Source organism: Nyctibius grandis, chromosome 3, assembly GCF_013368605.1.
Source record: "Nyctibius grandis isolate bNycGra1 chromosome 3, bNycGra1.pri, whole genome shotgun sequence".
In the NCBI taxonomy this organism is placed as follows: Eukaryota; Metazoa; Chordata; class Aves; order Nyctibiiformes; family Nyctibiidae; genus Nyctibius; species Nyctibius grandis.
Genome location: NC_090660.1, coordinates 30,534,994 through 30,551,511, shown reverse-complemented (window position 1 = coordinate 30,551,511; position 16,518 = coordinate 30,534,994). Strand labels below are relative to the sequence as shown.

Sequence of the window (16,518 nt, the reverse complement as noted above, 5' to 3'; positions counted from 1 at the left end):
CCACCCTGTCAACTAGACCATGGCACTAAGTGCCATGTCCAGTCTTTTCTTAAACACATCCAGAGATGGTGACTCCACCACCTCCCTGGGCAGCCCATTCCAATGTCTAATAACCCTTTCTGTAAAGAAATTCTTCCTGATGTCCAACCTGAACCTCCCCTGGCGAAGCTTGTGGCTGTGCCCTCTTGTCCTATCGCTAGTTGCCCAGGAGAAGAGGCCAACTCCCACTTCACTACAACCTCCCTTCAGGTAGGTGTAGACTGCAATAAGGTCACCTCGGAGCCTCCTCTTCTCCAGGCTAAACAACCCCAGCTCCCTCAGCCGTTCCTCGTAGGTCAGACCCTCCAGACCCTTCACCAGCTTGGTCGCCCTCCTCTGGACTCGCTCCAACACCTCAACATCTTTCTTGAAGTGCGGGGCCCAGAACTGAACACAGTACTCAAGATGCGGCCTCACCAGTTTGATCCGTTTCCCCAAAGATGTCAGTGTTGCACCAGTTCAGGTTTGCTTTAATTTGGAATAAACCCTAAAGTCTTGCTAATCCTTTCTTGTCAAGCCAGTTTTGCATTTGTGCCCAGCTCTGCTGAGACCACTGCCTGCCATGCTGAGCAGTTCCAAAGCAGAGGAGCTGGGAGCCCCACACATCTCCAGCCGCAACACAGAGTGTCCTCAAAATGAAAAATGTCACAGAATCACAGCATGGTTGATGCTGGACAAGGCCTCTGGAGATTGCCTATTCCAACCTCCTGCTCAAAACAGAGACAACTAGAGCAGGTTGACCAGGGCCTTGACCAATCAGCTTTTGAATATCTTCAAAGATGGAGACACCAGAACTAATGTCCAATGTTTGGCCACTATCACCATAAAGCCTTATGTTTAAATGGAATTTTCTTGTTTAAATGGAATTTCCTGCATTTCAATTTGTGCACATTACCTCTTGTCCTGTCACCCAGTACCACTGCAAAGACCCTGGCTGCGTCTTTTTTATACCCTCCCATTGGTTATTTGTACACATTGATAAGAAGAATAGAATAGAATAGAATAGAATAGAATAGAATAGAATAGAATAGAATAGAATAGAATTTCAGTTGGAAGGGACCTACAATGATCACCTAGTCCAACTGCCTGACTAATTCAGGGCTGACCAAAGGTTAAAGCGTGTTGTTAAGGGCATTTTCCAAATGCCTCTTAAACACTGACAGGTTTGGGGCAGCAACCACCTCTCTAGGAAGCCTGTTCCAGTGTTTGACCACCTCCTCTGTAAAGAAATGCTTCCCAGTGTCCAGTCTAAACCTTCCCTGGTGCAGCTTTGAACCATCCTCACACATCCTGGGACTGGATCCTAGGGAGAAGGGATCAGCACCTCCCTCTCCACTTCCCCTCCTCAGGAAGCTGTAGAGAGCAATGAGGTCACCCCTCAGCCTCCTTTTCTCCAAACTAGACAAACCCAGAGTCCTCAGCCACTCCTCATAGGACACTCCTTTCAGCCCTTTCACCAGCTTTGTTGCCCTCCTCTGGACACATTCAAGGGCCTTCACATCCTTCTTAAATTGTGGGGCCCAGAACTGCACACAGTACTCAAGGTGAGGCTGCACCAACACTGAATACAGCAGGATAATCACCTCCTTTGACTGGATGGTTATGCTGTGCTTGATGCACCCCAGGATGTGGTTTGCCCTTGTGGCTGCCAGGGCACACTCCTGCCTCATACTGAGCCTGCTGTCAAACAACACCCCCAGATCCTTTTCTGCAGAGCTGCTCACCAGCCACTCCTCTCCCAATTTATACTTGTGCCTGCAAATATAAAGAAGTATAAGATCCACCCTGACCCTTCTCTTATCCAGGCTCAACAGTCCCAGCTCTCTCAGCCTCTCATCATATGGCAGTTTCTTTCAGTAGGCAAGAACCCTCACAACTGCAATGTTGTGGCTTACTGGAATGTGTTTGGCTCCAGCCTCTCGTGGTTGCTCTTGGACTTTTCTCAAAATAGGTCATTAGTAGTAGGTATTTTCTTCCCAGTGTTCTACACCATAACCAAATCATCATTCAGTCTTCCTGTTTTAGATAGTTTAGCTCATTACTTTCTTTAAGAAGACCTTCTTACAGCCTGAAACCACAGCCCCACCATGGTTCTTTTCTGAGCTGTCTCCAGCTTTCAAGCTCGCCTGTAAATATGGCACGATCCCACACTCCTATTTAGGCCAGCAGGAATCTTGTTAGCTGCCTTTGCTGGAGATTTGACCACCTTGAGTGTCTGCCCCTCTTAAGCCACACAAGGAGTTCATTAGCCTTTTTTGTCAGAATAACACAATGAGAACTCATGCGATCTTGTATATCCTCTATGACTTGAAAAGTCTTTTCAGGGGTCCTTCTGTAAGGATGGCTTTTATGCCTATGTGTTCCTACTTGAATACATTTCTCCTGCTTTTAAGAAAATGTATTTTGTTTGAATACATCCAATTTACCAAGTTATCCAGATCTCTTTGAGTCATCTGTTCCTCTTGCTGCTTATCACCCTATTCATGTTTGTGTCATCTGCAGGGTTTTACCTGCAGTGGTTTCGTATTTACCTTCAAATCATGGATGGAATTGTTGACCAGTTTTCATTCAACTATTGGTCCCTGCAGAAACCAACCAAAATAACCAAAGAGCATTCCCAACCGAGAATTATTTCTTCTGTCCATTGAAAGTTCTTAATTCACTTAATGCATGCTTTATTGACTTTGCATAGTACATCTTCTTAATCAATACAGTATACTGTAATTTTCTTTATATCAATAGGTCATGCCTCACAAAAGTTGTGTACCGTTAATGCTATGAATTTACTTTATCAAACACAACTTTATTATCAAACAGAATGCTGGGTGTCGCATTCCAAAAAGCCACGTTCCTGTTCTACAATTCTCTATTAGCAAGCATCTGTATCAGATTTTCCATTATTTTTCACTGGATAGTTGTCAGCTCCCTGGCCTATAGATCCATTGTTCTTAGGGCTTCTCCACTTTTAATACAGGAACTGTGTTGGTACCTTAACACTCCTCTGCTATTCCTACAGTAATCAAAGAGTAATTAAAGCCAAAGCTCAGCAGGCCAGAGTTGAGCAGCATTTATTATGTTTTTGGGTAGTGAAAGATGCTAAGAGATGGAAACAGACAGAAGAAAACTGTATCTTGAACAGGGTGAGCAGGATGCTGGTTGATAAGGTAGTTTGGAGAGTTGGAAGGAAAACACAAGGGATAAGTGATGTAGGGAGCAGGAACAGTACAAAAGAGTAGTGTGGAGGTGATGTTGCTGAGAGAGGAATGAGCGAAAGGTGTTTACCAGGTGATGGGTAGTAGAAAGGGAATGTTAGTAGGAAATGTAAGCAATGGTAAAATGCCAGTGGGTGAGAAGAAGCTGGAAAAAGAGAGCTGGAGGTTGGGGAACCACAGAAGAGTGTGTGCAGGAAAGGATCTGAGGTGAAAGAAAAGCCGAGATGCTAGAAAGTATGGTGCTGGAACAGTGCATTTTTAGAAGTTACGAAGCCACTGAGAATGAAAACTGAGCGGGGGATGTTTCCAGCAATAGGATCAGGCTAAGAGCTGGAAGGGATTACCAACAGCATAATCCTGGGGACCGGAAAGTGGTAGCAAAGTAAGAAGAGCTTCTAACCCTTAATTCTCTCCTTGCTACCTCTTTCCAGGATTAAAATGTGCACCTAGGACATTGGGGGATTAAGAGAGGTGTGTTGCTGGGGAAGGGTTAAAGTGGTGATAGGAACTGGGAAAAGGAAGGTCTTCTAGAGGGATAACCAGGCATCTAAAAGAGCGTGAAGGACATTCTCTTAGAACCTGAAGGCAGTACAAGGGAGGAGGTGTGCTTGGACTAGCATTGGATAGTCTTGGAAATGGTTCCTTGGGACTGAAGGATTGAGGAGAATAGGAGCAGGTAAGAAGTGGTAGTGGAGGCTCATACAGAGAGTGGCTGGCTCTATGAGGAGGGAGCAGTCAGTCTGGAGGAGGATGAGCAGTGAGAGCAAGGCAATGGTGGAGGACTGCTGGGAGGTACCATTAGGGGAATTTTGCTGGGGTTATTCGTATGGATAAATGTACGCAACCTGTGGTTACAGCTCCTCTGTTAGCCTTTCCCAGTGACACCCAGGCCGCCCACCCTCACAGTTCTACTGTCTTCTCAGCTGAATCATACATGTGAACATTCTCAGCAGTGAGCTCACCTTTCCACTTGCACCTAAGCCACTTGAGGAGGAAGAGGGATGAATTGTGCTTCAGCAAGGCTGTCGGTGTTTGCAGAAGGCCATTTTCCTGAGTGACGGGAACTAGAGGGGAACACTTGTGCAAACTGACACTGAGACTCCTGCTGCTAACAACCCTCCATTCAAAAGAGCCCATCTGTCACCTGGTCCCAAGCACAAGGAAACGGGGAGAAATGCATGGCAATGGGCAGGTTACAATGTGCAATTCCCTATGGCTTTCTCCAACACCCCACCTCCATGGCTCCCACCACCTTCTCAATGCCATCATCAGTCCCCAGCTACCATCCACAGCCACAGGCTGGGGGCTTTCCAGCACCTCCACCCCACCAGCCTGAAGCCACCCTTCAAGGGTCCTGGTGGAGGCCCAGGCAGCATCCAGGGGTGGCCCCTGCCTTGCACAGGTTGTCCTGAGATGGCCGCAGGCTCTGTCATGCCCCTGCTCTCCCACAGCAAGCAGGCCCCCACAGGCATTTTATTATGAGGGAAAAAGAGCCACATACAGAAACACAAAAGTACATATTTTGCTCTATTTTGAGACAAGGCAGGTGCTGCAGCCCCTAGAAAACACCCTGAATCCCCTGTAGCCTGGAAGAGAGTGGCTGCTTCACACACAGACAGTCATTTCCAAGAGACGGGAGATGTTTTCAAGCCCCAAGGAAGCACAAGGAGGTGGCACTGGGCAGCACTGAGCCATGGGGTGAGGACCATCAGCTGGGGAAGGAGCCTGGCTCCATGGTGGCAGGGACAGTGCTGCAGAGAAGTTGCTCTCTGGGTCACCATGGCCTCTCACACCCAGGCCACCGTGGTGCCCCATACCCCAAAGCCCCTTGCAGGGTGAGACCCTCCTTCCCTCCCACCATGAGGAGTGGGCTCTAGGGCTTCACTGCAGCCTCCTCACTGTGCCCATCCTCCAGCCGCCAAGGGCAATCGACGTAGCGCAGTGCCCCACTGACGGGGCTGCGCTTGGCGGGATCTAGGGCCAGTAGGCTCCGCAGCATCAGGGCGGCCTCAGCCGTCAGGCGTTTCCAGTGGCGGGGCAGGTCCTCCTCCAGGCCGGTCTCCTGCCACAGCATGAAGTCCTCAAAGAAAGGGTCATCTGGCAGGCTCTGCTCCCAGGGGAAGTAGCCAGTCAGCAGGCAGAAAAGCAGCACGCCAAAGGCCCAGGCGTCCAGGCTGGTGTCGATGGGCACCCCCTGGGCATCAGTGGTGTTGCTCAGCTCAGGGGCAGTGTAGGGGATTACCCCGGCCACTAGCTTGAGCTTGGTACCCTTGGGCCGTGTAAGCCCGAAGTCAGTCAGCTTGATGCGCCGACACTCGGGATCGAAAAGCAGCACGTTCTCAGGCTTCACATCACGGTACACGAGCCCTCGGCTGTGGATGAACTCCAGCGCACTCACAAGCTGCTTGGCACACTGCTTAGCGGCTGGCTCGGGGATCCCGTCCTGCACAGGGAGAGAGACAGGCGGTACGGCACAGGCAGGGCACCTTGGCAGCCCTGCCAGATGGGCTCTCACCTGCGTGCTCTGCACTGGGGAAGACCTTTGCATTTCTGGTCTTGCAAGCCTGAAGCTGCTTCAGCACTATAGACCCCAGAGAGACCCACAGCCCATTGCCTTTATCTGTCTCCCTCCGACCCAGCCAGCCTGCACAGGGGCCAAATGCTACAGTCCCAGTCCCCATGGCCTTGTAGCAGCACTCACCCGGGGTTTGATGATAGAGATGAGGTCTTTGTGCAGTGCTGGTTCGTAGAGAAAGCCATAGTACTGGCTGGACTCAATGGCAATTCCAAACATGCCGATGATGGCAGGGTGGGTGGCGAGGGAGAGAGCCACACAATACTCATACAAGAAGGTGTGCAGCTTGGTACTGGCTTTGGGCAGCAGCTTGAGAGCCATAGGAGTCCCTGGGGATGGGGAAAGTGGGTTAGATTCCCCTGAAAGTCACTCACACCAAGACCAGAGAGGGCACTGAGTAGCCGTGGATCCGGACACTCACAGCCACAGGGAGGTTTCTGGCCTGAAGCTTTGTGTAGATATATCCTGTGGACACCAGATCTGGGAGCAGGCACTGCCACTGGTGTGAGTTTTGAGCCAGTCAGTGCATGCACAGGAGCACTGGGCAGAGCAAGGGAAATTCGGGCTACGTGGGCCCTTTAATCTGAGCTGGGACTACTGAGGAAGAAGTGTGTCAGGGCCCCGTAGGCACTCATAGGCCTTAATGGCCTTGGCCAACCCCACCTAAGACCTCCACTCACACCCTCTATCCGTGGGCCTTAAGGCACCGTTTAAACTCAGTCTTGGGGCTTTACTCCCTGACTGAGCTGTGTGGTGGGAGTGCTGGTTTCCAACTATACCACATCCATGCCAGTGCCTAGCCATGAACCCTATTGATCCTGACTTGTGGATTGGCTTCCCAGCTTGACTTTAGACCTGCCTCACCACTATAACCTTGCCTGATGTCCTGGCCGGCCCCCTGGCATCACCTGCTCCCTGTCTGGGTGCAATGGGATGGTCCCTGGCTGGGGAGGTCTCTGACCTGCTGGTCTCCCTGGGGATCCCCCACCATACCTGGTGCCTGGCCCCAAGGAGCCACCAGCCCACCCAGAGCACTGACAAGTGGAGAGGAGGCAAGGCAAAGTAGCTCGTAGGGCACAGTCAGTTCCTTACCTCTCTGCCTGTGGGTCACTAGCATCACGTGGCCATACTTGCCCCTGCCCAGCTCCCGAATAACCTCATAGTGCTCGGCCACCTCGGTGCGCACCAGGCTCTGAGCTGTGATTTCCAGGAGCTCATCTAGCACGGTTGGTGCTGCTGTCCCTGTCGCTGCCGCAGCCGCAGCTGAGCTCTCGGCCATTGCTGAGTGCTGCAGAAACACCACAGCCTGAGTCAGGAACATTACAACATGCACAGGGAAAACCAGATCAAACACACCATGCAAACCATGCCATGGCAGGGGATATTTCTACCACTTGGAGCCTGAGCACTCTTGCAGCTGTGCTAGGGTTGAACTTGTGCTTTTATACAGTACACCTCTGGGCAAAGCCCCTCATCATATAAAAGGTCCCTGTATTGAAGGTAACATCCTTCAGCCCTCTAATCCATTCTGGCCTCCAGACAGATGCTTGACTCTCTCTCATTGTAGTCCCTGGGGCCTCTCATTTCAAAGACCTGGCTCACCTTTCTGTGTCAGCTGTACTAAAGCTGGGCCTTCCAGGCCTCCTCTTATTCTAGTCTCCAAGGTGTTAGGCAACAAGCAAAACATTAACAGAGTCCCAGATTATCTAGCGTGACCCAGTCCTCTTGCTCTCCTTAGCCTACTGCAGCAAGACCATGTCTCTCTACTCAGAAACGCACCCCTACTGCTTGTTGAAGGAAGCCCTTGAGGTAGCAGCAGAGACAGATTTGCCCCTTAGGCAGAGACACACTAGCCCATGACAAAAAAGGGATTACTAGTCAGAGGCAGTGTGCTCCAAGCAAGGCAAAGGGAGCTCAGTACCTCACACGCCTGCTGACATTTCTGGCCCAAAGTCACTCACCTGTGCAGCCAAGAAACTTTGGCAGGAAGGAAGCTCGGACATCAATGGCATTTTGAACTACAGCTAGCTGCCTCAGACCCATTTCGGAGAAATGCTTTTTCAGTCCCCCCAGCCAGCTACAAGGCAGCTTTTTAAGGCACCTGTGGCAGCACTCTCCCCCTGACTACCTCCCTGTGCTCTGAAGACAGGCACTGCAGGCCTGGGACCCACTCTGGCTTTGGAGCAAGGTCATAGAACCAAGAGTCACAGGACGGTTCAGGTTAGAAGGTACCTCTGGAGATCACCTAGTGCAATTTCCCCCTCGGAGGAAGGTTAACTACAGCAAGTTTCTCAGGACTGTGTCCAGTCCAGTTTGAATATCTCCAAGGATAGAGACTCCACGACTGCTCTGGGCAACTTGTTCCAGTGTTCGATCACCTTTATAGTAAAAAAAATTTTTCTTATGCTTAAGTAGAAATTCTGTGTTTCAGGCCCACTGCCTCTTGTCCTGTCACTCAGTATCACTAAGATGACTCTGGCTGTGTCTTTTTACAGGTATTTATACACATCCATAAGATGATCCCCCTGAACCCTCTCCTCGTGAGGCTAAACAAGTCCCAGCTCTGTTAGCTTCTCCTCATATGAGAGATGCTCCAATATCTTAATCATCTTCACACAGTGGATTCATTCCAGTATGTCCACATCTCTCTTCTGCTGAGGAGCCCAGAACTGGACCCACTACTCCAGATGTGGCCTCACTAGCACTGAGTAGAGAGGAAGGATCACCTCCCTCAACCTGCTGGTAACACTTTGCCTAATGCAGCCCAGGATGCAACCCAAGAGCCTGAGGGTTGCAGCATTCTTGGATATGTCTTAAACAGTGTGCAGTGAGACAGAGCTCTGGTGTAAAACTAGCGGCTCACTTCTGCACCTACAAACTCAGAATCTCTTCCCATGAACCATTCTGACTCATATGATGCCTTTTGGCAGGGGGCGGAATAGGACCTCACACTGCTAAAAAAGGTAGATGGCATCCTGGAAATATGAGTGGGAGCAGAAAGAATGAAGCCTTTTCCCTAAGTTTTCACATTGCTCTATCTGTGACCAGAGCTTATTACAGTTCCTCAAACTTCCAGCCCCCACTGCTGCTAAATCTGGTCATTCTTAAGAATCCAGTAATTTAGCAACAGAATTATATAAACTTAGGAAAACTACAAAAAGGCTGGATTTGTACAGAAGACTGGGACTACTTGCGGGAGAGTTCCCCTTCTTTTTCCTTCCCTTCTCTCCTAGACTGCATTGCTAAATCTTATCCAATTCAGAAGTACCAAGTCACTGGCCCTACTTTTCTGCAAAGGCTTTGGCTTGGTGTGAGAGCTGACAGCAGCCAAAGTTAGAACAGTCCACAGGGAGTTCAACAATGAACAAGTGTGTGCATGGGAGGGGATGAATGGAAGGCTGGGGAGAAACTCACAGGGAAAGATGGTCTGGAAACTATTTTAGAGATTTTTGCTTTGATGTCCTGCTCTTTGCTGCCCAGTCGGCACAACTTGCGAAATGCCACACAGCAAGGGCACCGCAGAACCTGCAAACAGACCCACTCTGCCACTGACATTTCCAAACTGGTGTTGCCACATTTGGGTGTTAAAACGAATAGCTGAAAAAGCCTTTTAAAGAGTCCTAGCTAGGAATATAGAGAAAAAACTTAAAATGTACTAGACCTTTGAAAGACATAGAACTCCCCTTGATATTAGATAGGGTAAAGCCACATTAAATAGGGAGTGGAACAATAGGAGAGACGTCTGCTTGTCTTGTGCAGAACGCATTAGATTTATATTTGTGAAAGAAATATCAAAAGATCTCTTCCGTAAGACAGTGTTTCTCCTATATCAAATCCATGGTTATATACAAGTTCTTGTCAGAAAATGGTTCATGATCTTCTCAGATAACTTTATTTCTCAAACTTGAGTTAGATAGTTTCTTCCCTTGTAGGCTGGCCACCTGTTAGTGCTATCTCACCCAAAGGTTAGAATCCACTTAATGTATTATTCAATAATGATATAATTTTCAAATATCTATTCATTAAAATGTTTTTATTTGCATTGAATTATTTATTATATGATTCATCTATTTTGCTTTTTATATGATTCATTAATTCTCTCCTATTTACCGTGTGAAAACTTGCTTTTGTGAATGGAAGGATATGCTTCTCTGTATATTCTTGGTTCTCACTCCATCTTTGGGAGTCGAAACTTTTCAATCCATAAGCTTTTGCAATTAAAAAAAATCCCAAAACCTCTCATGTCCTTCCACTCCACATTTCAAGTGAACTGCAATATAGGTGGCAAGGACCCTTACTTCCATGCGTGGCCCCACTGGCATGGGAGGGCAGATTGTCTGGGTACAGAGTGGGGTATCAAAGTGAAATAGCCAGCTTGGAAAAATAGATCATCCAGAGGACATGGGTAGAGTGTCTTGAGGGATAGTGGCAATCCTGTGGGTCTGATCAGGGCTCCATATGAAGGAAGCCCCAGATGCAGTCACTCCAGAACAGTTTGCAGGCTTTGGCCCTTGCTGCCCTTGAGGAAACTGATTACAGGACACAGTCCATACTTCAGGAAACAGCTGAAGTTGTCAGGTCTTTCTCTGAGGTACCACTGCTATTAGCTAGGAAGTTAAGTGAGAGCCAAATTTGGGTCACCACTGAGTAGAGTGTGCCTGGGTGCTCTGCACCTACCTCTGCTACCTTCTAGAGTGCCATTTGCCCTTTGCAGAGTGACAAGCACTGGGGAGGAGGCCACCAGGGCCCTGGCCAGGATGCACTCACTGGCTGGGCTGCACTGAAGGCAGCAGGCACAGTCCTTTTCAAAACTGTTCTTTCCTCCACTATCCTTCCTGTGCTTTACCCCTGCTAGAGGTCCTGTTTCCGGGCTGTCAATGTGTGAGAAACCCTAATTACCCAAAAGAGTCTCTAATTACAGCAGCAAGAAATTCACATCCTTTCCACCATTGGGAGATGCTTCCCAACTTCCTGAGGAGCTGAGAAGGAGCTAGCCTATGGAGATACAGTGTCTTAGTGTAGGTAATGTTATTCTGGTTCTTCAACCAAAATGATTAATATGTTTGGTCCAGAAAAGCACTTCATACATGTCAAGAGCCAAAGACAGTGTCATCTCTGTATAACAAACAGAGATAGTACTGCGATGACAGAATCACAGAGGTGTTTAGGCTGGAAGGGATGTCTTGAGATCATTTAATCCAATTCCCCTGCTCAGGCAGTGGCAGCTGAAGCAGGTTATCTAGGAAGCTGTCCAGTCAGCTTTTTAATGTCTCCACAGACAGAGACTCCACAACCTCTCTGGGCAACCTATCATGCTGTTTGACCACCCCCACAGGAAAAAAAGTAGAAGAAAAAAAAGGTGCTTTCTTGTGTTTCTTTGTGCACGTTGTCTCTTGTCCTGTCAATGAGCACCACTGAGAAGAGTCTGTCTCCCTTTTCTTCATTCCCTCTCAGCAGGTATTTACATACACCATTAAATTCCCCTCTGAGACTTCTCTTTTCCAAGATGAAGAGTTTCAGCTGTCTCAGCCTCTCCTCATATCAAAGATGCTACATTAAAAATGGCCTTGAGCATATGGCATGTAGGGTCCATTTTCTTGTCTGACCTTCTACAGAGCTTTAACCCAAACCAAATAACCAACAACATTTGGGACACCTCTTACAAAAAGTCATGCAGGCTTGATCCAAAGACAAACTTTGGTCAGCTATGAAAGGCAGTGTTAACATTCTTGCTGTTACATATTTATATGATGTCCTAATGTGAATTTACCTAACCTGCTGCTGAAGTTTCTCAGCTAGAGAAAAGAGTTTTTTAGTGCCTGTTATATTTCTCCTGATTCTTGCAGGGTTTATAAGCACTGTGGTCAGAGGTACAACCACAGCCTATAAGAACATATTTTAAACTACCTAGATTGAGTAAAACTAGCAGGGTACAGCCTGAAACTCAGGTCATGTTTTTAACCAATGCTTTACTTAGGCTTCGCAAACCGTCTGGCACACCATGCTTCTGTAGTGCCCACGTCAGTTAGTTTAAAAACAGATCGAATGCTTCCAGAAATTGTAGTCACATTTTGAATTTTGAATAAACATCTCCATGCTCTCTGATCAAGGCACCTCTCAGTCTTCTTATTGGTTAAATGCCTTCAAACCACCTTATGTACAATTCTCAAACCAAGGCCTGTTGTCCAGCTCTCAGATCTGTTTTATGGCTCTTTTCTGAAGCCTCACCATTTTTTCTGCCCCCACCATGTTAAAACACCGACTGCTCCTGGGGGAATGCCTCCTGTGATGCATTCAGCTAGAATTACCCTCCACCTCATGCCGTGGCCCCAAGATCTCTTTTTGCAGGAATGCCACACTGAGAAGTTGCACTACCTTATACATCCATTATGACTCCAGAGTTTTTCTAAATTACCGGGTTTTTTTGGGGGGGAAAACTCCACTTCCTCTTCACATCCCTTTCTGGGTGTTGCCTGCCTTGTTTCTACCTAAATACTTTTGTATCACCTTTAATAAAGCACATTTTGCTCAAATGGACTTAGTGTATCAAGTAATTCAGATCACTTGGTGTCCCTGTTGTTATCAAACCACTGCATTCACTTCTGTCTAGGAGCTGTGTAAGGACCTGACCTGTGGGGGTTTCCCACCAACCTCTAAATCATTGGTGGGAGTTCGGAGCACTTCTCAGCCCGGTATCGGTTCATCCTGCACCTGCTAGAAACATCCCATTCACTGATCGTTCCCTGAAAGCTATCTGTACGAATTCTTCCTGGCGTTGGTCAAAATCAGCAAGCCACACATTTTTAATGGATATAAAAATAAGCGTAGTATAGTGGAAATTATTGTATTTTATGGGTGTCTTCACCCTACACAATTAATTTTGTTAAATTCTGACTCTGTTATAATACTTCTGCCTTTAACAATGATCTAGAAGAAAGCACTGAAATCATCCAGAAAATGTTTGCAAATGACACAAAACACGTTTGGGTAGATAATGCATTGCTTGATAAAACTAGTGCATGCACATACACACATACAAAAGTGTTTCAAATGACCAAAGAAGTCAGGAGTTTAGTCTGGCATTGAGTGACAGGAAAAAAAAATGAAATGTAATATTAATCAGACAAATCTAAATTCATTTGTTGCTTTGTAGATAAAATGGGCACTGTGTAAACCCAGAAGTGTAGATCTGGTATAGCCTCACTTCTTTGCAGGCCTTAATATGTAGGATGATACAGAATTGCGCTAGAAATAATCTACAGTGATACAGATAGATACACATTTTAATGATCCAGATTCATGTCTGAGGGGATAACGGTACAAGGGTTACTGATGTTGCAGATTGCACTTTTACATTCACTCTGCTGAAGAAAATGCCCAAAAAGATTCAGACGCAGGAAACATCAGCAGTGAGAGGCAAACTAGCGTTTTCCAGGTGCTAAATTAAGAAAATAAGCTTCACTGTAAACAAAAAAAATAGATATAGCCGTTCAGCTTTACACAGAGTAAGACAGGTTATAACAAAAGAAGAGATCTGTTCTGAGACGACGTGCCTCACAGTGAACTCTACTTTCTGCAGAGGTTCCTACACACAGATGCCCTGAGGCCATCTGAAATTTAATCTCTGAAAATCAGCTGAGTTAGGAAAGCTGTATTTCTGAAGAGCTGGCCACCTGCTAATGACTCCTGCACTAGAATTGAGAATACCGCGCACCAGTGGATTTTGTATTTTTATTAGAAATGCATTCCTTCCATTTGCTCTGCTTTGCATTCTTCTTTATCTACTTTTTTATGATGTTTTTTGGAATGTTAAAAATATACTGATGTGAAAGCCTGGTTTCTCTAGCGCAAATTTCCTGAACTCCTCTGGAGGCCAGCTGATGGGTCAACAGAATTAGCTATTGGATGTTTTCTATCTTCTTAATGGTATCGGTGAGACCACAGTTCAGCAAGCTAGCACTAGTGTCCACACTTTGACAGAAAAAGAACCGGAGAAGAACCATGAGAATGACAATAGGGCTGACAATGACAGGGGAAACTTCCAGGGGAGCAGTCTTTTTAGCTTATCAAACAGAGAGTGAAGAAGTGACTCTATCATCTGTTTGTACCTTTGTGGGTACTAGAATTTCACTAAAGAGGGCTCTCCCAATTAAGTAAAAGCATTATAATAAAACCAAAGCTGAAGAATATCCTTCCATCTCTGGAACTTTTAACTCAAGAATGGTGTGCTTTTTTTCCCTAAAAGGTCCACTCTAGTGCAAACCACATTTAATACGGGCAAGGGATCAGAACAGATTTTGACAGTGGTTGTTTCTGGCCTTATTGCTAATAGATTCATGAGCTTCTTTCCAAAACTGGTCAGCAGGACAGTGCTTAATCTCACTGAGGAGAACCGCATGACTGTCCCCTTAGCAGAACTGCATATTGCTCTTCTTGGGCAGAAACACCGAGCAGCCTGCCCGGAGAGAGCCCCGTGAGCCTCTCCCCAGCAAGCAGTATACCACGATCTCTGCGCAGCAGTCTCCTCGGACAGAAATCGGCAGCAATCTCGCAGGGACCAAGCCACATCAAACCCTGCTCCCAACCCACCAGCTGGTACTGCGGCACCGTCCCACAGGACACAACCAGACACAAAGCAACCTTTCAGGGCAGAGGCACCTAATGAGCTCACCATCAACCAGATGTGGGAAATGGGTGCACTCCATGTTGTGCCGGCATGCTACACCGGAGTCTCCAAAACCAGTTCGTGAGGGGTGGGTGCCCTTTCACGTGCCTGTCCGGTCTCCTTCATCCTGCCACGGCTATACCTTCTCTTCCCACGCTCCCTCCCCGTCCATACCAAGCCTCTCACCTTCTCCGGCAGCGCAGCACTGCCGGCCGGCCGTGGACTGCCTCGCTTCCCCCGCTGCAGCCTCTGGGCTGGGTTCAGCCTGCGCCGAGAAGCCGGAGGGGGCTGCCAGGCATTACGGGGCTAAGCGTGACGCTCCGCCCCTTCCCCACGTCTCTGGTCCCGGGGGGCACACTGCCTCCCTGCTGAAGGTGACCTCTGGGAGGGAAGAGAAGAGGGGGAACAGGGGGAGGAAGGGGGCTATCCATCTGCCCCATTTATAGAGGGGGAGGTGTTGCAGGGATCGGAGTGTGGTTGTTGTTTCTGCTCTAGCCATACCATCATAAGCCCCAGAGACCCTTTGGCAGACCCACCCTTTTCAGCCCTTCCCTCCAGCTTGGGCTCTCATTACAGCTGAGAGAGCAAAGCAGCTCCCTGGGCTGGTGCATGGTCCTTGATCTGGGGCTGTGCCGAGTACAGCCATGATGGCAGGGCTCAGAATGACCATGGGTTGCCAGCGCTTGTTCTTGGCCACCAAAGGGACTGAAGACATGTCAGTCACAATTGCCTGTGTCAGTGAGCATCAGAGACCAGGCACAAACCATAACTGGGTCAAGGTCCCTTCATGGGCCTGGTGGATCAGGCTCCTCACGCACACCAGTACTACAGAGCATTAGGGAGAAGGTGAACTTATTAATGGTAACTACGATGACTTGCAGGCCTTTCACCTGTTCTCAGTACCTCCAGGCAGACTATGTTCCTGCACCAGAGTCCTCTTTCTTCCACTTGAGCATGGAGAGGAAAGCAACCCCTGGGGACACTGACACCATGCAGGTCCTAGACCTTGTCTCTGAAGCACAGACGTTGGCTCACAAGGATATGGATCAGTTTGTATATCAGAAGCAGTGATGCATGCAGCTGTGACACTCCTGTGTCACCGGCCTCCCTGCTCCCTAGAGCTGGAGCTATGCAGGGGACCTGCAAGGCTTAAGCACCTGATGAACCTCTGTGCTCCCTCGGGGGCACAGTATGCTGAGGAACACAGAGAGGACAGAGGTGACAGACACTCTAACAGGGGAGGGCACGGCAGCCCCCATAACTATAAGTACTCTGGGTCTCCAGCACAGGACTGAACCTTCTTGCCTGCTGTCTGATGGGAGGGGAATTACACCAAGGGCTTGTCGCTCAGTGCTCTGCCGCACATAGGGGCAGTAAGGTGACATGCACTGGACTGCCGTCACAGACCTGTGAAGTGTGAGTCTGCTGCTGCTCAGAGATGGTGCAAATCAGAGGGCAAGAGGAGTAGCGCCATCAGGCTCCCAGCTGTCCCTGTTATTCTCGATAAGAGGTGGGGACTGAGGTTGTGGTGCTGATGACCTAAAGGTCTTGTGCCATTCAAGGCTGCCCCTTCACACTCATTCTTGATGGATTCTCCAGTGACTGGGAAAGGCCTTCAACGTGCAAAGTCCCTACGGGCAGGAACATTACAGCTGGGGGCGGTGCGAGTGTGTAGGAGAAACCTATCCAATATCAAAGAATTTAGCACTGGGATGACTGGTGTAGTGTAACCACTGCTCCCCAGGAACATGGCCCCTGTATTACCTAGTCTTCTGGGGGACAGAATGGGTGAGACTGTTGCTTCCACTTGCGCCACAATTCAGAAGTTGAACGGAGACATGTCTCTGGGGACTTGCTTAAAGTCACAGGTACAAGAAAATGCTGGGAAAGCAGCCCAGATACCCTGACTCCCCAGTCCCTCTCTCCTCCATTCCAATCACTAACTCAAACCTGCTTCCAGATCTAGGAACAAAACACAGTAGTCTTCCTCATTTTCCAGCTAATTTTTTAAGAGATGGATTTCTTAC

At 48.2% G+C, this 16,518-nt stretch overlaps 1 protein-coding gene across 1 annotated transcript; it reads right to left on the bottom strand.

The window, feature by feature from the left end:
• Nucleotides 1-4,764: 4,764 nt before the first annotated feature.
• LOC137661142 (serine/threonine-protein kinase SBK2-like) lies at nt 4,765-14,664 on the bottom strand. The gene is made up of 4 exons (XM_068396519.1): nt 14,498-14,664; nt 6,919-7,114; nt 5,953-6,155; nt 4,765-5,694 (listed from the first exon to the last, which is right to left on the bottom strand). Exons 1-4 carry the CDS (start codon nt 14,498-14,500, stop codon nt 5,125-5,127), a joined length of 972 nt encoding a protein of 323 aa, XP_068252620.1. The 5' UTR covers nt 14,501-14,664; the 3' UTR covers nt 4,765-5,124.
• Nucleotides 14,665-16,518: the final 1,854 nt, after the last annotated feature.

Coding starts and splice junctions, on each gene's coding strand:
- LOC137661142 (XM_068396519.1), bottom strand. Junction 6,156..6,918: donor AGTGACCCACAGGCAGAGAG/GTAAGGAACTGA, acceptor CCCCATCCCCAG/GGACTCCTATGGCTCTCAAG. Junction 5,695..5,952: donor TCTCTATCATCAAACCCCGG/GTGAGTGCTGCT, acceptor CTCCCTGTGCAG/GACGGGATCCCCGAGCCAGC.